General features: G+C 34.2%; 1 protein-coding gene across 1 annotated transcript; it reads right to left on the bottom strand.

Moving 5' to 3' along the window:
• Positions 1-22841: 22841 nt before the first annotated feature.
• LOC145685080 (uncharacterized) lies at positions 22842-23261 on the bottom strand. The gene has a single exon (XM_081757425.1). It carries the CDS (start codon positions 23259-23261, stop codon positions 22842-22844), a length of 420 nt encoding a protein of 139 aa, XP_081613551.1.
• Positions 23262-23808: the final 547 nt, after the last annotated feature.

A 23808-nucleotide genomic window follows, 5' to 3' on the forward strand; every position in this document is an offset into this window, starting at 1 on the left:
CAAACAAAAAGCCAGTGAAGGGTTTGGAAATTTCCTAAAACATGATTTGATTATAGGCCATCACGAGATCCAGATTTCTAAACACCGTATTATCCTGTAGTGAACTAAGAATTTCATCTACTGGGGATATCTCACTTGCTGTAATTTTATATGGGAATTCAATTTTCGGAGATCCATAACTATTCTCAAATGCTTAAGTCCTTTTTCGGTACTACATGTAACGGACTTAAATTAATGCTTTCAGAAGGTCGTATTATGCCCTGTGCCAACATATCTGATATTTGTTTACGTACGTTCTCCCTGAAACAATACGGTATAATGTAGGGTTTTGTTACTATGGGATCTTTAGAATCCACTTCAATATTATACGTAAAATCCTTACAACATCTTGCTTTAAGTGAGTAGGCCTTTTTATGTTTATAGAGTATATCTCTAAATAATGATACTATTTCCTTATCAACAAAATTCGATGAACCTGCAATGCTATCCATATATTTATAAAATGAATGGTCCTCGTTTTCACTCATAGACTGTTCCTTTATAATTTCGTTAACATAAATTTTCTCCAAATTATCTGATTTAATACTCAAAACGTTGTTCACTAAAGGTTGACACTGACAGTGTTATCGCTAGCTGGTATTAGTTTCTGAATTATTACTTCATTAAGGGTACGTATAGTGAACGGTTTTATTTTCAAAATCCCAAACAGTCCGTAATTGTGTTAAAAAATCTAGACCAATTAACACTTTTTCGTTCAACTCGTTAATCACCAAGATCGAAATAGTAATTTTATAATCATGTATACCAATTTCAATTTGTGTTTTCCCCATCACCCTTCTCTTATGCTTGTCTGTGAAATCAATTTATATTAAATTGTCCATCTTTTGCAATCTATGGATAGAATAATCTTTTGTAATATCACGCCAAAATGAACCAGATAGAAGGGACACAGTAGCCCCGGTATCTATTAGAGCGTGAAGAGGAACTTCATTAATTTTAATAAGTATTTTCGCAGTACTAAAGGTTTTCAGCAAAACAAAATCCTTTTCGGAAGTGTGTATTTCCTCCATTTCATCAGCAAACATCCAAAAACAGTTGGCAATAGGAATATATTGATAAAAAGCATTCGTATGTTAAATTTTCAGATTACTTTCACAATAAGACATATACTCAGGAACACTTAGTGGTGACTTGGTTTTGACCCCCTTCACGTCAGCCGGATCTAGTTTAAATTACGATGATCTACGGCTTCTAGTATATCACACTGTATTCCTAAATCTTCTGTACTTTCTTGTCTGTTATATGTTGTTACAGCATTTTGATTTCTATCAACATAATTCCTGCCACCTGTGAATCGGTTTCCTGAAAAAATCATACGATTAATATTTCTATAATTTCTATTACAATTTCTGAAGTTTCTGATACAATTCATGCAATTAGGCTGGGTCTGATTACCGGTAAAATTTTGCCCATTTGCTCTATTGTGAAAATAAAGATTATTACTGCTTTCTGCATTAGGAATATTTTCATGCTGGATATTTAAGTTGCGTACAGGAGCGTAGGCCTAATTGGTATGATTACGACCAAAATTTACCTGCCATCTGTCCTGCCCTCTATTATTATTTTGCATCAAATACTGACTTTCGAAATTCCTGTACTAGTATGATGGCTTGGATTGATACATTTTAATTCGTTGTATGTTGAGACTACAAACCTTGTAACACTTTTATGAACTTTAGCATTATAAGACCTTGTTCGGAGTAGAGCGTCCCTATTAGACAACATGAAATTACTTTCATAATTGGACAACAACACATCCTTAAAATCAAAATATTTACTAAGGTTACCGCTAATACCTTTAAACCAGGTCAAGCACGGAGGCAATAATATGTGAGATAGTATTTTTAGGACTTTGGACTCATCTACTCCCATTAACTCACATTCATCTTCGAACGTCTTGAGGAATACCCTAGCAGGTATATCCTCGGGTACCCCACTGAATTTTGTGAGAGATATGATGTCTCTGAATCATAATGGTTTGCCTGTACTATTGGACATGGAATATCTGGAACCACAATTTACGATTGTACTTCTACGGGGCGAACGCTTTGTTCTTCTTTCCCTCTCTGTACTATCTGCACTATATCGTGAAGATTCGCTATCTTTCAAAGTTGTTCTGGGATGCTGTATAGGTTCCACTCCAATAAGGAAAGGACGAATATCATTCCTCTGCTCACCATCGCGCTCTTCATTCGCAGAAATACACTTTCTCTTGAGGAAGTTTACCTCATCCTGCAATTTTGTAATCTCGTTTGAATGTTCATTCACCACAGTTTCGATGGTTTCAACAAAATCCTGTACCACAGTGAACCTCTGTAATATTTGTTCCACCTTACGATTATACTGTTCGAATTTTGCACTAATTTGCATATCCATCTGGTTTAATTGCTGCTGTGCTTAATCCAATTTGCTGTCATTTCGATGTTGTAATTGGTCTAGCTTATTATCAATTTGCTGAGACAATTGTTTTACAAGATCAACTATATTTTCAGCTGAATTTGTTCCGGTTTCTCTAAGTATGTTATAGATTACTTCATTTTCGATAGCACTCATCATAATATTTCTATTTATTATCGTGCCACTTCTTAAAACGGTATGATTAACGTCAGGCTCAATTATGTAATCGTTTTATTTAACTTCTAAACGATACACAACTTTTCGTGTTTCGCCACCATTTATGCAACTGATAATATAATTATTTACTCTTAATTGATGTTCTATATAGCCCTGATCCTTAAATATATTTTGAGATACACAAATAAACAAAATTTATATGGTACATAAATGTCGTTTATTATACATTTTATGTTCGTCGTGATCTCTCTGTTGTTATTTACATTATAGCTTACGGTAGCTCCGTTTCTATGTCGACACTCAACATATCATCATGATTACCAAAAACAAACACATACACGACAACATTGATTATTTTTAAAAAATATAATTACTTTTGTGTCTTGTTCTTCTTCTACCATTGAAATAGCTGAGTAGTATGTATCTGATGAAATATTACATATTGCCCAGAAATAGTTTAAAAGAATTTAACATATCGTTGGAAGGATAATATTTTGTAAGGGGAATATAAGATAACTAAACTGACATTTTTGCAAGAAATGTAAACCAGGTTCAGGATCTGATATTTCTAACTAGTGCAGCACACATACAAGTATTGCACATACAGAAAAAAAACAACATTACACCTCATATGCATAAAGACAGAGCAAAATTCATAACACACAGATGTAGGAACGTTTTACTGACACTTTTCAAAATGCACCAATTATTTGTTAAATGGTGCTGAATTGGGTAGAAGTGTATCAATGTTTTTCCAAATGAGCTGAAAATGACAGCTGTTACCAACGAGCAGAAGAAAGAGGCAACACTAGCAAAGACGGGGCCGGGCGGAATCGAGAGTGGGGAAACAGCCACACACAGCGGTGTTGCCTTATTTCGCCTCGTACCCCCCAGTACGACTGGAGCTCTTTGGAGATCTTGTTTCTGGATCAACTCTCTTTTATCTTTTAGAACTCTTTTGAAGCTGATACTCAGTTTGAAGTCATATAGTAAGACAACTTAATTGTTTACTTGCAAATTCTAGCTTTGTGATTTCACGAAGATCAGTTCTATTTTCTTATTGACTAGTATGGCAAAACACTTAACAGGATGAGGACTGGAGCATGAGTCCTTGTGGTACTCTATTACAAAGCCAAACAGTCACACTGAACTTATCCAACAATTTCACCAAACACTTAGCGGTTTAATATGTATAATCGTTGCTGATAAGACGTAAATTATATTTCCAATTCAGACATCCCATATTTTAAATTCCAATGGAAGTTGTTGACGAAGGTAATTTTACCCAAATATGGAATAAACCACATAATTTACATTTGAGCAGTACCTATTTGTTAAGTGCTTTTCTGGGCTTTCCATTCTCTATTCATAATGTTCGATATTGTATTTATTCGGATGGGAGATTGTGACGCAACTATAAATTCATAATAATTTTGCAACAATTTTATATTTAGAAAATTTACGAACTGTTATTAAAATAGAAAGGCGTGCTATTGTAGAAGATGATAAGAAAGTTACCGAAGAGAAAGTACTGTGGTTGTTGGTTTAAATTGTCATTTTTGAAGCTCGTCTAGGTAACGTGTTCATTTTCAGATTGAATTTTACTGGCTGTGAATATATATCGAATTAGAGACAAATTAATGTGAAAGTTTAGAATAGCAATAATTCCAGTGTGATGTTGCTTACGTTCGGTTTCAATTGAAGCTGAAATTTTTAAAGGAATTAAGCTATTTAATATAGAAGAAAATTTCTGAAACTTAAAAGAAGTGGGAATTGTTGTTGATCAATTTACTTTACGTTGTTAATGAAGGGAGCTTGTTATACATTATAACTACGCCTACTTTGTTATTTACATTCAATAGACCGAATTACATCTAGCAGAAGTAATTATATACAAGCCGACAAAAATTGTTTAACTAATGTGCATGGTTTTCTTGTTTTTTTCTTTTTATATAAAAGATGCTGACATTATTATAGAATGTGAAACAAAGGAAGATTGCGGCTTGGATGGAAGCGTATCAATCTTTTGTAGTAGTGACAAATAACTTTAGAACGCTGTAGAACAACGATTATCCAAGTAAATTCACAATTCATCGAGTACAAGGAAATTTGAAGAAAATGATTATGAGGCCAATAAAATCAAAGATAATAGTTATTGACATAGAAGTGTCAGAAGAGGGTACAGCATCTTAAGTAGTCATGATTAATAGATCGAAACTGGCTTTCTCTTTTAGTATGTGAAACAAAAATATCCGAACGATCTCTCCGACAGATCACGTATCAGGATTTAAACTTAAATGCATATCACATATAAATCGTGGAAGCACTTGCTAACACCAATAAATTGCCAAAAATGTTATTAGAATTTTCAAGAGTTGATCCATCTGTATTGTTTGCTTTTCCTTTTCGACAAAACAATATTTGATGTCATTTTCCGTGTTAGTACGCGTAACTTAGACTAATGTGCATTCATATTAACACTCGCCTAGCGGAGATATTGGAAATGACGCATCCAACGAATATAGGGTCATTTTTGACCCATCAATATTTTAATTGTTTTTAAGAAGAACATGGTAAAATTACTAGATTTCCAATTAATTTAAAGCTTCATATTAGTGATGTACATATTGGTCTTCAGATGGCGGAACTAGAGGGTAAATGTTGGGGAATGGCAGCCAAAGCACAGGCTATGATAACTTCAACACTTTCTTCTTGCTGCCTCATCTGTTCACGAAATATCCAATCTGAAATTTTCAGAAACTTTTGCTCGGATATTATTACTGCACAGAGAACAGACGCGCAGAATTTATTTACATTCTTCGTCTGCAAGAGTGAAATTAAACTAAAATATTTGATATTTACTCTGATATTAAGTGTTACCAGTTCTTGAACTGAAATTTCCGGCCCGTAGACATGAAATTTTCCAATATGACTCAGTGTTTAAACGTTGGGAATAGTGAGCAATATTTTCCTTAATCTGCAACGGTAACTGACGCCTCTTATTTGGATATATTAACTTCCTCTGTTGAAAGCAACCTTCTAACCATCATTCTCGTACGCGATTACTTTTAACAAGAACTTACTATGTCTTACATGCTATTAATTTACTAATACACTACCACACAGATGTTCGTAATTACATTGGACAGATATAGGGTGACTACCACAGAGGACAATATCACCAAACCTCACTAAGTGTGATTTCTTCTTGTAAGTGATATTCAAGATTCGCGTGTTCTCAACTAAAGAGGGGGACATACATGACCTTAAACATACAATTTTAATACGCACTATACGACAAGATATGTGTTAAAAAATAAGGGACGCAATAGTCTCTAGAATGCTTACATGCATTTGGTTTACAGTGTAAACATGTATATTAAATGAGCATGTAATTCAAACTCTTACCTATAAGTAGTAATATATTTTTGCCGAAGTCTGTATGGTTATTTATAATGTTTGACGTTTTTGAGATTGTTGTCATATGTCGACGTCGACGATTCATTTTGTCTGATGGGTTTTCACAGACTGAGCTTGGTGTAACACTATTAGAAACGAAAGTATAGTGGTAAAAAAAAAGATAAATACTATTGAGCCTACTCCTTCACAATCACCCAGAAATATTGTTGGTACACTCATTTACTCTTCCTCAGTTTGGTGTCATTTTTCCATTTTTCTGAATGATGCCATTTTACTGATAGTACTACGTAAGAAAAGCATAGCTGAGCATGTGCTTGTGAAAAACTGGATTCTCTATATTTTTCATATTAACCCTTGTATGCATATGCAGGGCCTCTCAGGCCCTGTGGTATTTTATTTTCAAAGCTATTGCGGATCTATTCAATCAATAAGTCTTGTTATTTGTGTATTCTTTTAACATTCTTTTAGGCATTCATAAGTAGCATTAGAATATTTTTGGCGTTGTCTGAAATCAGTAAACCTTGATTTACTTTAGTAACCCCTTAAATGCATATGCAGGGACTGGGAGGCCCTAATGAAATAATAATGGTGTGCGAACTATTTGACACACTTTTGTAAATAAAATTGATTCTAAATGAAATGTTATTTAGTTTTACTACTTCCTTTTATTATTATTGTGCTTATTTGTAATTAATCTTATTTATAGTTCCTTATTTTATACCCAGTAGATTGCACTGCGATACATATGCAAACTGATATCAATCGTTTGTATGTAAGATTTTTATATAATCTATCAGTCATTTATTTAAAAAAATTCTACTAACTTATTTCCTATTGTTCGAACAATAGCAGCAACAGAACTGTTAGAATCAAATTCTATACATGTATCTTTCACTGTTACTTTTATTTTGTGATTAGGTACAATCTGCAGTGCCGTTATATTGGTGCACAATTTGTGTTTGTTCTCAGTTTCAGCGGAAAACGGCATCTACGTCTAATGGAAGATCAACTACGAAGGGAGTGTGTGAAGAAGATTTTGCCCGTTTTGTAAATGAGTGACCTGATTATAGTGTACTGTCGAAAGGTAGTAGTGAGAAATTTGAAGATGAAGAATCAAATAATACAGTTCTTCAAGGAAGTGTGAGTGATGAATATGTCGATACGTCATCAAGCCCTGAAAGCCCTAGTGATAATGAAGCTAAACATGATTAATCAATTAGTGATTCCGATAAACGTTTTAGTCAAAACGATACAATTTAGAGCAAAAAAAATTCCTCCATCACGGACTCCAGCACACAATATAATGAAGTTTTTACCAGGTGTTTCAAAGGTAGTGAAAACAATACGTCCGAAAGATGCGTTTGACTGCTTCATTTCAAAGTAAATCATAAACGGAATTTTACACTATAGAAAACTGGAGGGAAGAAGGTTAGCCACATCGAAACAAAAGGAGTGAAATGTTATAGTCTGTACGAAATGAATGCTTTTCTTGACATTTTATTACTAGCAGGAGTAGCAAAAAAGCTGGGATGTACCAAATATGGAACCGTTCCTCTCTATGAAGTCAAACCAATGTTCATAACCGCTATGTCTGTCAACAGGTTTCAAGACATATAGGAAGCCTTACGATTTGACGATAAACGTACAAGGCAAATCTGTCTTGAAAATGATAAACAGACATCTATTCGTTTTCTGTAGGAAATATTTCTGGGAAACTGCAGAAACGTGATTTTCCAAGTGAAGAACTTACTGTAGATGAATACCAAGTGCCACTTCGAGGTAAGTTTGGGTTTACTCAATACATGCCAAGAAAAACCTTCAAAGTAAGTAATAAGAATATTTTGGTTATGCGGCACTCGATCATGATATGCCGTTGGTGGTTTTGTATACAGAGGAAGAAAACCAATAGAAACCAGTTGAAAAAATCAGTGAATGAATGTAGTCAAAGACCTCTGAAAAACCGTTTTTTGCCTTCACGAAATATTTCTATGGATAATTTCTTTGATAGTGTTGATCAGGGTGAGTATATTCTACAACAATGACTTGCGATTATGAGAGCACTAAGCCAAACAACCGCGACATTCCAATTGAAATGAGAGTCTCATCTCGTACAGAACTAGGTTCATCAATGTTTGCATTCGGGCAAAATGTCAGTATGATCAACTAAGAGCCAAAAAAAGGCAGTTATTTTGAAAAGCACCATGTATCATAAGGCAGTCGATGAAAATAGCCAAAAGAAAGCCAGTGATTATAAACTACTACAGCAAAACTAAATGCGGTGTTGATGTTATACGTCAAGAAGTTAGAGATTATACATGCAAAAAACAAACTACAAGGTGGCCCTTTGCTCTTTGGTCAAATATGATGGATGTGGCAGCAACAAATAGTCAAATTGTCTTCAGGATGCAGAATCAAAATTACTATGAAAACGAGAAAGACAATCGTCGTGTATTCTTATAGAAACTGGCAGAAAAATTAATGAAACCCTAGATGATTCTAAGATCACAAATACCTAACTTGCCACTAGCAAATATTAGTGTTTTGAAGATATGCTAAACTAAAAACTATCAGCAAGTGGAAAAATAAGGAGTAATGCAAAAAGAAAAAATCTTGCCCATACAGTATTCATACAAAGAGTGAATCGGCATACCACAAGTGTCGCAAAAGCATTTGTAAAGAACCCAGTAAAATGATTTGCAGTTCTTACATTTTGTATAAATATTTTTTTCTCAAACTGCTAAACAATGATGTCATTTTCATAAAAGAATATCAGCAATTTCATGCCCTATTAATGATTATAGTACCATTTCACATAGGTATGATAGAATGTTAAAATAATGTACGAAATTATGAAGTATTGTGAGTAAATTGAATCGAAGAAAATAGTTCATTATAGTAGGGTTTTTTGTATTTACTACTCCTGTATATTCATGAAAATGCCCATTGTTAGTCTATTGTGTATAAAATTAAGCCAAAATAGGGCTGCAAGTAGTAATTTGCATCAAATTTCAAATAAAAATAATTAAAAACCTTTGAATAACATACATGACCTTGGGGCCCTGCATATGCATTAGCGTATATTTTCTGAACCATGTGGACAATGGTTAATGATGTTGTGAATGGAGTAGTTTAGTATTCACAATATCGGTAACGGGAAAAATCATATTTCCACGTATCATTTAAGGAAAATACATTTATAACAGCAACTACATATTACTAAAACTAGTGCATCAAAACGAAACCATTCCTGGATTATTACAAGTATTAACGATTATATTGCATTACGTATTTTCTCATCTTACGAAACATCCATGAGTAGCACAACATGCAACCATACAATATCATTTTTTACGATGAAGATGTATCGAATACTACCAGAACTTTAAATGATCACAAAACACTGGCATGCTAGTAAAACGTAAACAATGGAGTTTAGTACCAACATAGTACAATGTTTAACCAACTACGATCAGACACTTCTAGTTTGTAGGTCTGTGTGACAACGAACATTTACTACAGATGAAATAATACTATAAAAATAGTTACTTAAGAATTTACGTCGGAATTCAATGATTAGCAGATTTTAATTAGATCAATTAGTAAGTATTTGTTAACAAGAAAGAATTTTTAAAATTTGAATTTTTCCCTCAAATTATAATAGTGTAAGTTAAACACGAGAAAAATCAGTGATAAAATTACTCATATTTTAATATTTTCAGCCGTGGATCTGTGGAAGTTGGTAACTACTACCATATAAAGAGCAAATATAAAATTTCAAAGGTCAAACGGAAAGTGACAGTTGTCAGAAGTTTTCTCGATATTGTAGGTGAGATTTTTTTAATAATACAATTTCAATTATTTATGTAGTTACTAGTGCTTTTCACATTTCATGACACTGTCATAATTCAATTTTTCACATCAAAAACTAAAATTAATTTTAGGTTTTAAAAATCAATTGTCTTTCTCAGTTTGGAAAACCGAGTCTAGTTTCTTGATTTTAAAAACCGAAGTCGATTTTCAGTTTTGAAAGAAAAAAATTATGATGTTTAAAATCAATTATGCGTCATAAAAGTCCATTTTTTATTGGTTTTGAAATAATAAAATGGTTTCAAGCTCCAAGAACCACTCGTGATTTTGTTCGTCCCCCCGTTACGAACATATTTTCACACAAACAATTTTATAATAATTAATGTTAGCAATATTGCATTACTTTCCAGTTCTTGAAGATTGGAATTTACCTAGTATTCGAAATATTTTCTATATGTTAAACGCTAACGCAAGTTGCAAATACATTTTGCAAATATACTTTCAAATGTACCATGGAATTAAAATCATACTTGTAGAGTCTAACTTTGAAAAATACCTCTTTTTAGGTATTGTGTATGCTTCTCGTCATGCATGTCTTGGCGTAGTTACATTGGCATTTACAGTCACTATGACTTAAAGACGCAACTTCAAGTCCGAAACAAGGGCTCATGCGCACTGGAGTGGGGCCTCATAGCTTCCCTTGACGCAGGGAACGTGCATACCATGCATCTCTATGTAACTTGTTTCTGTGTTGAACAATATTACTTCAATAAACCCAGTTTGTAGCACAACTTATTACGTTCATATATGCAGCTGTAATCCTTGTGTTTACTTTCACTTCATTTCATTATTTCGGTTTACGTTCACCTCAAATAACATTATCACACTAAAAAGCGGAAACTAATCGAATTTTTGTTTTACAAAGAGAGCTTGTAAATCGGATTTTACAATTCTGTTAAAACAAATCCGAAAACCCTTCTTAAAACCGAAAAGGAAAAATCGATTTCAAAAGCAGAAAATCGATTTCTTGAAATTTATTTTTTTAATTCGATTTTCGATTTTCCTACTTGTAGCTACTATTTGAAGCTTACAATTTAATTTTAAAAAATACAATACAGTATGCCGCATTAGTTGATAGGAATTTCATTGCATAAAATTATTACGTAATACGTTCATTCAGCAATAAGTAGAAATACGTGAATGCTTTAAATATAACATAAATGGTAAACCATACGAACAGAAATGTATGCTATCGAAAAAGATAAAATAATCTAATTAATCAAGCACAATGTCTTTTTCCCTGAATACGATTGAACGTAAAGATTTTATCAATATTTTGTTAGTAGGAGTCACTCTCAGTAGAAGCTATACTTAACGGAGAAACAAACAGATGGTAGAAAAGCATCGATTAATCAACACTTCTGTCAATAAAATATCATTATTTAAGTGATAGAGGAGAGGGTGCAAATGTGGAAACCCAGTTTGTATTTCATTTGTAAAAAAGCAGTAAATCGTTAATTTAACCTGGAAAATTGCCTCAAAATGCCTTAGAATGTTAGAAATATGGGACCATAATTCACAAGTGCAAAACCCATATACGAAAAAAAAAATATTTTACACATGTACTAGCATGTTTCGATTTTTTTTTAAACTGAGGACAATGTGGAAACACCCTAAAATTACAGTAAATCAATGTGTAGACACATAATGGTTGTTTCCACACCGGCACACTAAGAGTGACTCCAGTCCTCACATAATTGCCATTGAATCCATAGTTCACTACGCATATCTTTCGAAAATGGATCCCATAAAATATGCAAAGAATGTCTTTTTCGGTGGGCTCTTCTACTCCAACTGAAAACGAGACTGCAGAGTTCAGTTTGTTTCTTTTTTTTTTTTTAATTGCAGGAGGAACTTTGGGCATTTTTCTAGTTTTGTTACCGCCTGCAAGCGGCTTCTGTTTAGGTCTAGTCATACTCTTACGGTTAGATAAGGATTCTTCGAGCTGTGTTTTGTACGGAGACGATGTCAAAACAGCGCAAGAACTCGGCTTACGATCTCTATTCGGAGTCTTCCTCTTCAAAAAGGGTATTTTCATTATTTCTTATGGTGACACACAAACTTTTGAAGAGGTGCTCAGTACGCTGGGATCCTCTGAAGAGGTGCTTGGTGCGCTGGGACCCTCTGAAGAGGTACTTGGTACGCTGGGACTTTGTAATAAAAATCGTGGAGACAATTATTCGTCTTTTTACCGCCTCTTTGTCAGTTTCCACTTTGCTTTACTCCTAAGCCTTAACCCTTCGCCCTTCCCTCACTTAGGCCAAGAATAAAAAGTATCTAACATATACTTCTATGATTCAAATGTGTGTTATATTCAATAAATTATTTACTAATAATAAAACAATGCAATGGACTTTAGGGTGAGGGAAATGTGGAAACGTTTCCACATTTCCCTCATCCACATGTTTCCAAGTTACCCGCTCTGTAGTCAAATTGGATTGTACGAGTTAAGTTAAAAACACGTTTGCTTGTGATTGATTGAAAGCCACCAATACCTTCCCAATAACTCTGATATGTATTACACTACATCTATGATACTTTAGACTTAACATTACTACATACTTACCTCCAAAAACTTCACGAAAATGTGTAAATAGCAATCGACGCACCACCATTAACTACACTGGCTGACCGCTTCATATCGTTGTGTCGTGACGAATGAGGACCAGGGTGATTGTTTACGGCAATCGCCGAAAGGGTAAAGCTCTCTGCAGTCAACATACGTTACGTTTCCACATTACCTTCACGTTTCCACATTTGCACCCTTTTCTCTACACCTTATTTAAAAATAAACTACGAAACAAATCCAAGAAATAACCTACCATACCTTGAAGGCATGTTAGAAGGTGAACATATTATTTGCATTCTTTGAAGACTACAGAATTCAGTGTTGCCTATGAATTACTTATTGCTTTTAACAATTTCAGCTTATTATTTCAAGTTTGGGATTCTGGGTAACAGACAATGTACTTTTCTGTTAAAATAACATGTATTATTTGAAAGAGGAATATTATTTTGCACACAACATGAGGAACTGTGTGTATGATTAGAATATGCTGGTATCGGAACATGATCCAATGCAGAAGAAGTTATATAAAGTATAATAAAAACGGAAAACCTGAGCTGAACAAAAAATGCGCCAATGTCTGTCCTCTGTCCCACCAGGCGATTGCCAGGATAATAATTCCATCAACTTTCCTTGACATTACCAATCAGGTATGCATCAGTAGTTAGATCTATGAAATTACTTGTATATTAAGAAAATAAAGAAAACATATCTAAAAATTAATCATGGGTGTGACCAGAAGTTTTTCAAGGATAGGGTGGAAATGAAGTTCCTATATTTCTTCACACTATGATGCTGTCAGTATGGAGATCTTCAATGTTGGAAACCACCAATATTAACTAATTTTGTTGGTAAAGGTGTTTGATATCTACGACGTGGTGCCCATAAATGTTAAGGAATTGTGTATTTATAAGGCGAATTTACATATGCATTTAGGGATTAGTGATACTTAAAATGGAAAATACTGTGCACGGCCATGAAATAACAACCCTTTAATAATTACTAGATTACACAACTAAAGGAAATATTTGAATTTAGTCTACTTACCACTAGAAAAGAGCAAAATGTCTAGGACAGAAACAGTCTCGTAACAACTGCGTTCAAGACTCCAAATATAATTCACGCATGTTTCAAAAATCCTGCAACTTAATTTTGTGAACACAATATGAACATGAGTGTTTCACTTCTGTCACCTAGCACACATGACATAATACGTCTTTAGTATGTTCACACAAGGTATGTTCTTAATATTAGCTTCCAAATTGGTCTCAAGGATATTAGAAAATACCGTACTTAATCTTATTATGCCGTGAAGTGGCTTGCATACTATTTTTTTAACATATTAAAACAGTTCTTAACAGAAGTATTAAATAATATAACACGCACACAGAGTACCAGGAACTGGGGTCAAAAAAATACAGATATGTTCAGTCTGAAACAGGTATGACCGTTTTTTTCAAAAATAAATACGTAATTCCTCTTTATAGAGGTAAGGTGGATAATGGCAGGTACAGTTGATAGATTTAGTATCTCGGCATTCGCCTAGTGGGACTAAGGGCGAACATGACGCAATTTATGTTCAGCTCAGCTCTTCTGTTTTTATTCTACTTTATTTCATTTCTTTTGCATTGGCCGCAGCAATGACCAAAGGCTCTGTTTCATCAATATCTGAATGACACGCCATACTTCTCCAGAACTACACGGCCCAATATTTCTGATTCCGAACACCTGCAAAACGAATGCTTCCACACGTTACTTTCTATTCCCATTACCTACTCCTACACCAAATTTCGTGCAACTATCTCTGAGTGACATGACGCCCTTCCTTCGTTAGTAATATTTACGTGTGAAATAAACATTGGTTGTATCTGAAGCTTCTTTAAACATATAGACATGTACTTAAATTTCAGTTATTTATATTACTTAAAATGTATTATCTTTCTAGTGTACATTGGAGGTGTTATGGGATTCTTCACTGGAGCCAGCTTTATGACTGTTGCAGAAATAGTTTATTTTGTTGTTCTGAAGCCCGGATTGACATTGTTTCTAATGCTATTCCATATTTAAATCGACAACATTTCATCTAGTGAAATGTATATAGATATGAATAAAATATTAATCCGTATGTATGAAGAATATTACGTAAATAAACATAGTTTTAATGTAAATGAAATGTAATATACAAATGAAGCAAATGATCCATATAAGTCCTTCAGATTCATAAATTGAATGTGGTCATCAATTTAGAAAAAATGTTTAATCAGTGTTATACCTAATTATTTGAATGTTGATGATCCAATGTCAAATGCTTCAGTTTTTATCGTTAGCAACTCTGTAGGTTTTCATCAAAATGGAAGGCAAAATGTCAACAAACAGAAATATTATTTACATGGATTTACGGTTTACTAATAGGTGAGAGTTTATAAAGTGAAATGGGCTAACTTAAACTACGTATTGAAGTAGATTTGTTATTCGGTATCCCATCAAACTAACTGCAAATTTAGGTTTCAAAATTACGTACGTCACGTAACTTATTCAGCTATAAAATATATATCATAAATCATTACTAATGCTCATGAATGAGAAGTGAGAAAACTGATTTTAAAACCAGATAATATCAAAGTCAAACAGAAAACGTAATTCCACATATCACCGGTTTGACGTTTACTTAATTTAAAACTATTATCTTTGTGGTTTTATGGTATTCTTTTGGAAAAAGACAATTATATGAGAGAGAAAAATATGTTAGGGTATCATTGAACCGATGAAAACAAAATACAGCATTTTTGTTTCTTTTGTTTTTATAATAGTTCAATTTTAACTAACTTCTTTTACAGCACATTGTGCTTTAAACAAAAACAAAAGTAATCAATTATATAATTAAGGAAAACAAATCATTAAGTAAAAATTGAGGTACTTCATTTCCACATAGCTGCGTAAACTTTGTGTTTCCTTTTTACAATGTTATGCGCAAGATGTGATATAAACTCAAACATATAATTAAAAACTATTTGTTTTATGTTATTTCTACAGAATCAGTGTCTACAAGAATCAGTGAAAAAAGTAAGTTATACGATTTACATGTACGTATTTCAATTGTACTAAGTTACTTCCATTTATTGTAAAAGACCTTATTGCATATTAAATCCCTTATATAATTCTTTATGTGCGCACATTACAGTAACACCATTAGAAGTTTAAAGACACGCCAAAAACATAAAAGTATTAGTAAATAAAATTATTTTGTTTTACCTCGCAGAAACATGTATTATAAAATTTGAAAAAACAATTTAACACTTAGACATATTTCGCCTTGTGCAGAATCGTTTTAACGTATGATTAGCATCATACTAAAAGTGTGACTACCGCAGGAAACATATATTTTTCGGAGTCTTTAGTATTGCGGTAATTAAGTATCAGAACGACTCTTCATAAGGCCAATTATGTCTATATTAACTATTATTCATATATTAAAGTTGTGTATGCTTGTTATGCTTGATGGATTAAAAAAATTTAATAGGGTTGTATATAGAAGTGTCAATACTAATGTAAATATTTGAGTGAAACACATATTTGTTATACATCAAACAATTAAATTATTTCAGTCCATTTGATTGAAAACATACTTATACATATTCTCCCTTTTGTTCATCAGGGTCACTATGTGGTAGAACGTTCACCTCTGATGCACCGGGGTCACTCGTTTGATCAAAGCTCACACCAAGTGAGCTTTGTGGTGGACAAACACCATGTGCGTGGGATTTCTCTAATTCTTCTGTCTCTTCCAACTTTATTCATTCGACCATTTCATTCATTTCCCATCATCATTGTCTCCTTTAGCCTAGCCGACATAATCTTTGGACACAAAGCTTAAAGATTTCACTTCACTTTCCTTTTCTTAATTGTATATATTAATTTGAGCGCATTATGTAACAGAAGTGATAAATAATCAGACATTACTTTTTATTATTTTCCTTTGATTTTAAAGTGCATTTTATATTCGTATGTAATAAATATATGCACATCTATAAATGTCTCTCATTTTTGCGTGTGATCATCTTATATAAATAAATTAAAACATAAAAAAAGGTTTCTAACCCTCAAGTTTAAAACATTCTTAAATGAAACTGTCTGTATCTGCCTGTGTTTTAATGAATGTAGTATTACAGTATGTTATACATTTAATATACAAACGTTTAAAATTTTAGTTTACTGTCAGCTGAAAATAAATATCAGAGTAACGTAAAAATAAATGGGAACTGTATAATTCAGAAACCAAAGTTTGATGCTGCGGATTGTGTTGTAAGTGATTAGTACTTAATAAATAAAGAATAAATTAGTAAAATGTAATACTCTTTAATATTTGGATAGTGGTAGCATACATGTAAAAATAATGTTGCTTGTGGTTAATAAGTGTATATTAATTGCTGACATGTTGTTAAATTATTGTCTATTCATCACCGGCACAACATAGAAAAGAACACATCAATATGAACGTATCTTAAGATGTAAGTCTCACACAAAGAGGCGTGAGACACATTTACTACTTTTAGCTGACGTTCATATAGCAATCATTATTTTTATTATTTGTAAAAAGTGTTGATGCAGCAGGCCTATATTATTGATGAATTATACGTGTTTTTGAAACACGGGTATAAAATGAATATGTTTAATGTTACATGTTTTATAGTAAATATTCATTATATGGTGAATTATAGCTAAATTCATTATGTAAAGGTAACGAAGATAGTTCTTTCGGTATTCAGCGACCCCATTCGAACATCGATATACAACATAAGATGTACCTGGAAGACCAAAAATAGTCCCCGTCAGCATTGATGATCTTCAGACAATGTTCTGGAAGGTCATGGATTCCATCAGAGTAGACTTTGGTGAGCTGTGAAGCGAAGAAGGTATGAAGAGCATTTTGCACATCCACCAGGCATTTGAATTGGCATCCCCTAATATGATTCCCCGAGGAAAGGAAAAGTCATAATCGGACGGTGTAGTGTCCGGAGTGTATGGCGGATGGAATAGTGTTTCCCATCTAAGTCGTAGAATGGTGTCCCGGGTTACGGTAGGCTTCGCGTTGTCCTCTAACACGAGGACAGCTTTGCGATTAGGAAGAGTTGGCTCCTGATGTTTGAGTTTTCTTGAACATGTCTCAACTGTTCCGAGCCGCTCAAATGCCGCCAGCAGTCCACCAAACAGGAGGACGTTATGCTGGTATAGTGCTGGATTCGGCTAATTTGGAACCGGTTCATGAGATGATAACTAATGATCATGGCGCCGTGAAGAGTCGTACAGGACCCACTTCTCATCGCATGTCAAGACCTTCTCCAGAAATGATTCCTTCCTGAGACTAGACAACAAAGAAACACAAGTCTCTGCTCGCGTTGCCTTCTAGCCCATAGTAAAATCATGTGGGACCCATCCACCCAACCTTTAGTGCTTCCCAAGTTGATGGAGGTGGTGCACAATGGTTTCTTCAATCATACTGAATTCTAATTCCAGTTCATCTCAAGCCTGACCACTGCTTCCCTCAATTGCTGCCTAAATATCTTCATTTTGTGCATGTATTCGCCTTCCGGTACAAGGTGTGCCGTCAAGTGTTTCGTCACCGTCCTTACCTTGTTACCCTTACCAACGTCCTGCCATATCTTCCACCCCATGGAAGCGGCGTTTGACCTCAATTTGAGCTCATACAGCATACACGCACTTACGACACTCTGCGGAGGTTCCATGCTCACGCTGTCCTTACGCAGGTTCACGATGTAACTAAACTGCCAAAAGCAGGCAATATGTTGGATATACCCACACCAACAACTGACCTTCACCTTATCTCCTTTTGGATGCAGCTCGCGGTATTAGGACTAATGGAACAGATCTTCATAAAAAGTAACATAACTTGATTGGTTACCTTTATATATCTTAGTGCTTAATCATTATATAAAATGTTAACATAATACTTATGTAAATACTCTAGTCAGTAGTAAAAGCAAATGCTAAGTTTCTAATTGTTCTACGTGATTATATGATTTGATTTGAAAATAATAAATGTACTATTAAAAGTAACATTTTTCATTTATCGTGTCCTAGATCTTTTTATAAAATGTGGATACATATTTCACAGAGGACCGATAAGGTAGCATGAACTTGTAGGCTAGGAATATTTCTCTCGGCAATTTAATAAATTTGTTTTTAGAAGTTAAGCAACATTTTATTGCTCAGACGCACCTCTTCGGTTTCAACACCTACATATTTGAAGCGAAACAGGCTATCATTATTGCAATATCATTCTTCAACGTTTATTTTATCATTCATATTTATTTCAGGAACGGGGACAACGACAAGGACCGAGGACAAGGTTGGATTTACCAAACCACAACGTTGAACAAGGAACAAAGAAAACATCAAAACAAAACAGACAATAAAATTTGAAAAGAAAACAAATCCTAACTACTAATTATTATCTAATAATGATTAGTCTTCTTTTATATAATCTACCTAATCTACTTTGATTCTGACTTGAGTTGAGTTTGGCGTCAGTCCTATCATTTACATCATTCATTGCTTTTGATCTATACTTATCCTGCTATGTACTATTTCCTCTTATTCTTTTCTTCCGTTTTGTTCAGGCTTTTCCCTGTACAATTAGGTTTGGTTTTCACCTGTATACGCAAATTGATTTTCTCCTTGGCGAGAATTTACCACATTCTCCAATTATAACACTAATAACACACATTGCATATCACCATTAAGCACTATCCACACTAATTTTTTGTAATTTGAACGCTAGCACAATATCTCACTCCTATGTTAGGAACACAACTTGACACTATTTCACTACACTCATTACACTCACTACATTCCCCTGTAGTGTATTCTTCTCTAATGCCTTCTGGGTCCTGGTCAGTTGTGGCCCACCGCCGTCGCACCGGAACCGGAAATGGCGCCTACAGAACTGAGTCCCGGATGGTCACGATGTTAGCTTTCGTATTGATTCGTATCGTTATTTTGTTCCATAAGATCTTATATTTATTAATGAAACAAGACGTCCCGCCACCGAAACTCAAAATTTACTCCGGCCCGACGTATCCGGAGTTCCAGTCCAGTCTGTGACGGGGATGTATCGAGCCCACATTCACTCACGCGTTTCCTTCTTGAGTACGCGGAGTACTAGGGGTACTGGAGATGTCCTCCGGACACACAATTCACACACTCCGTTTTTTCTTCTTTGATATGTGTTGGTTCCTTATTGGTTCCTGTTGGCTAAATTCCTTTCATAATATTGTTTTTTGCCATTCGGAAAAATCATTAGTTACTTTATTTAGCACTTTAAATTCTTTTTCATCAGAGATAAAATCTTCCATTCTTCTTGTTATTATGATATTTCTGTTGTTTATTCGATCCTCATAATGTGTAGATAGCACCACATTATGTAATTTTCCAGTGTGCAAAGTGCGCTGCAATCACAGTTTCAGTCTTCTTTTAGTCCAAATGTTTGAAGGTATTACCCATAGAAGCATGTCCCGTGAGAAAGTGGACAAGGCCATCTGTGAAGGCTAGTACTCGATATATGCATTTATTTTTATTTAATGCCTCCAAACATGGGCGAAATTCAATATCCCATATTAATGGGCCTAAAATAGATCCTAGTGGGCATCCTTTTTGCATCTTTTAGTCTTCTTACTGGCGACTGAATCCACATATTGTCGAAAGCCCCTTCTATGTTTACAAACAAGGTAATACATTTTTGCGCTCCTGAACTCTATGATTTTCTCCACGAAAGCATTAAGAGCGTTCTCAGTTGATTTTCCGCTTGTGAAACCGTATTTCAGATTATCTTCTTTAATGCTTTTATATTTGTTTAACCTGGAAGCTATTGTTTCTTCATATTTTTTTGAAATATCACGGAGGGAGCATATCAGTCTGTCGGAGCTCACATCTGTTTGGTCTTTACCCTTACCTTTCATTAGAGTTATTATCTTTGATTCCTTCCAACTTACGTTTCCTTAGTACAGTGATACACAGTGATACACAGTTTAACTACGTAAGGTATCCATATCTTTTTTCTTCTTGTAAATGTTGTTTTTATTCCGTCCAATCCTGGAGACTTTCCTGGTTTCACTTTCTTAATTGTGTTCCATCTCTTCATTTGTTACTGTTCTTCATTTTCCTTTTTGAAAATTTGATTGCAATCTTCCCTGAATTTCTGTTGTTGATCTCTTTCCTCATTTATATTATCTCTTGGGAAGAATTTACTTGACTGTTTTAGTATAGTGTCCTCCCATGTTCTTGTGAATGAATTATCTTGATTCTTTTGTTTTGTCGGCGTTATATTGTTAATTTTATGTATAATTAGTTTGTAGGGAAGACTCCGTTGATCCAATTCCATATTATTTTAAGAAAATTTTTCGAGCTCTTCTTTTTGGCTATTAATAGTTCTTCTGTGTATTTTTGTTTTCCTAGCTTATAGTTCTCTAATATTCTTTCCTTAAGTATGGGAATTAATGTGGATTGGTAACTTTTTCTTATTGCTTTTGTTATTTTCTTTAATCTTTCTAGTTTTGGAGACCAAAAGTCGTTATATCTTTTGTTTGATCTCTCTTGTGGAATTGATTTCTATAGAGAACCCTTTATTTTCTATATATAGTACTAATTTTTCTTCATCAACGTAGTCGCTAATTTCTAGTAGATGTAATTTTTTCAGAGAGTTTCAAGTATTTTCTTCTATTATATAATTTTCACTTTTTGTTTCAAGAATAGTATCTTCTATATTAACACTAGAACGGCGGTGTTTTTGATACTCAGTAGAACGGCGAGAGTGGTTCAAGAATGACCATCTCATTCCATTTTCCATCCAGAACCATGCCATTTTTATTAATTATTTGTATTCTAAAGCACATACTTGTTATTGTATAATAAAACGTGATTTTCATTCAATTAAACAAAGAATTCTTTGAACTCTAGCTTAATATTCATTGATCAACGTTTTTCGCCAATAATTCAAATTTAAGAAACACTATTTTTCATGCATATAATATTGGTAGATTGATATTATTAAATGTATTATATAAAATGTCAGTTTATTATACAGTAATGTTAGTATACGCATGAATCATTAATGTGCAGTTTAAAGAAACACCTGCTGCAAAATAACACCACCTTCAAATAATTAGTTGCTCAATAATTTCTTTATCGCCTTGCAATTGGATCGTAAACAGAAGTACGAGCTTTTCAGACTGAGTTTTGACAATTTTCACAAACATTAAACACTGAAAGTGTGCACTGCTAGCACAGAGGATTCTGGCATGTGTTACACTTCTTGTTTGTTTTGTTTCAGGAACATTTGCGTTTTACTTGATACCTCTTGCGCACCTCTTCACATTTTTCCTCTTATGAATCAAGAATATTTCAATCTTGTGGTAATGCCGTCCTCAGACGGGCATAGTTTTGAGACAGCTCTTCTCCAAGCTCCCACAGAAAGTCTCGTCTTGAAAAATGACACTTTGTCACAGACTTAAAAAATCCATGAATTTATGCCTGCAAGGTCAAGTAGGTTGTAAAATGGGTGTGCAATGGCCAGCGTCGTGATGGGGCTTTGACGGAGTTCTTTCTTGCCATTTGGTCGACAACGTCGATACCATACTTTGTTTCCTTGTACAACAAACCTGTCTCGGGCTTCTTCTTCTCATTTGTATCTGTAGCCACATCTGGATAACGCTAATCAAGATTAAGGCCTTTCTTTTTGTTTTGCATTGATATGCAGCAAGAGTTACATCATTGTTTTTCAATACAACTCTATTGTTCAAATCATCGCAAGACTCTTTTACAATAACGGGCATCTCTGCCTTGCTTTGTTTGTTGTGCCAACAATACTTATAAATTTGTTTTTCAGTGTGTTAATCAAAGACACACTGAAATAAAAATTAAGTAAAATAATTACTGTAGGTAACGTTAATTCCCTTTTTCGTGAAGGGCTCGACAAACTGTTTCACCTCACGATCGGATTTGCATCCTTCATCCTTCCCTAAGTATGAGAATGCATTCAGAATGTCTTTGAATGTTTGTCAACTGCCATCCAAAACTTTTGACCATATTTATCGGGTTTTGATTCCATAAACTCTGTGAATTTGCACCCACACTTTGATGGGTACAGCTGTTCATGTACAGAGATGTATGGACCTGGTTTATAGCATACCTGACTTTCAGATATGAAATCATTCCAAACTTGGGACATCAGATCAAATTTGTCGGTCTTCAGTCTTTCTGATCTTGTTGATTTTAAATCAAAAATCAGAAACCTCATAATATCTCTAAACCTGTCAAGCGGCATTTCACGGTTACAAAATTACAGTCCCCATGTATCTGGCCACAGAACAAGCTCTAACTCTCTAGCTCCAACTTCACCACGCACATAAATTACACCTAAAAAAGCCTGAAGCTCATCAAGCGACATAGACCATTCCTCACTTTTCAGTATCCTATGAACCTTGGCCTCAGTACACTTTTGTATGTGCTTCAATATCTTGTTATTCATTAGAAGATACCATGCGTTGAAAACTGAGTCGTCTATGTTGCATTTTTCGTATGAAGAAGGCCCACAATCTTCTTTCAAAACATTATGTTCACTTTGCCTACCTTCTGTAGGTTCATTACGTGAGCAAATAGCCAACTTTGTTCCATCTGGTGCTTCCAACTCTACTCCAGCTTGTGGATATGATAGTCTGTCACTCGAACGTTTCCTGTGGTTTTTCTGAGTTATTTGCATTGATCGACGAGTTCTGTTTGATTACTTGGACCAGCCGCATCTTTCGCAGAATCTAGAATCATGCGGGGCTTTCATATAGTGGCGACCAGAGTGAGAGCTTCGGTTTTCCTGTCCCAACCCCTCTGGTCAGCGTGGGAGCAAGCAGACCTCCGGGGAGAGGCCACATCTAATTATCGGCCTCGGGAGATCGAATATGGCTACGATTTATTTATTAATATTTATTTGTGCTATAAACGTCTTCTCATGAAACATTTCAACATAGTGATATCAACAAAAGAAAGCACATTATATATTTTCACAATAGCATTCAATTTTTTGTCAAAATGATTGAAATTATTATGAATATTTTGTTACGATGTAAAACATATAATTTGTGATTATTATTATTATTATTATTATTATTGTTATTATTATTAATAATAATAACAATAATATATTCTTACCTATTTTACGAGCTTATTTATTTGCAGTAATATTGTTTTCTGTGCTTATATCTTCCTCTTCAGATATTTCATGCAAATCATCGTACTCGATGTTCTTCGGCAAG

The sequence above is a fragment of the Thermobia domestica genome, chromosome 5 (assembly GCF_964235325.1).
Source record: "Thermobia domestica chromosome 5, izTheDome1.hap1.1, whole genome shotgun sequence".
Taxonomy (NCBI): Eukaryota; Metazoa; Arthropoda; class Insecta; order Zygentoma; family Lepismatidae; genus Thermobia; species Thermobia domestica.

Excerpts from the sequence above, each read along its gene's own strand:
- LOC145685080 (XM_081757425.1), bottom strand. The coding sequence starts at position 23,261 with ATGCAAATAACTCAGAAAAACCACAGGAAACGTTCGAGTGACAGACTA.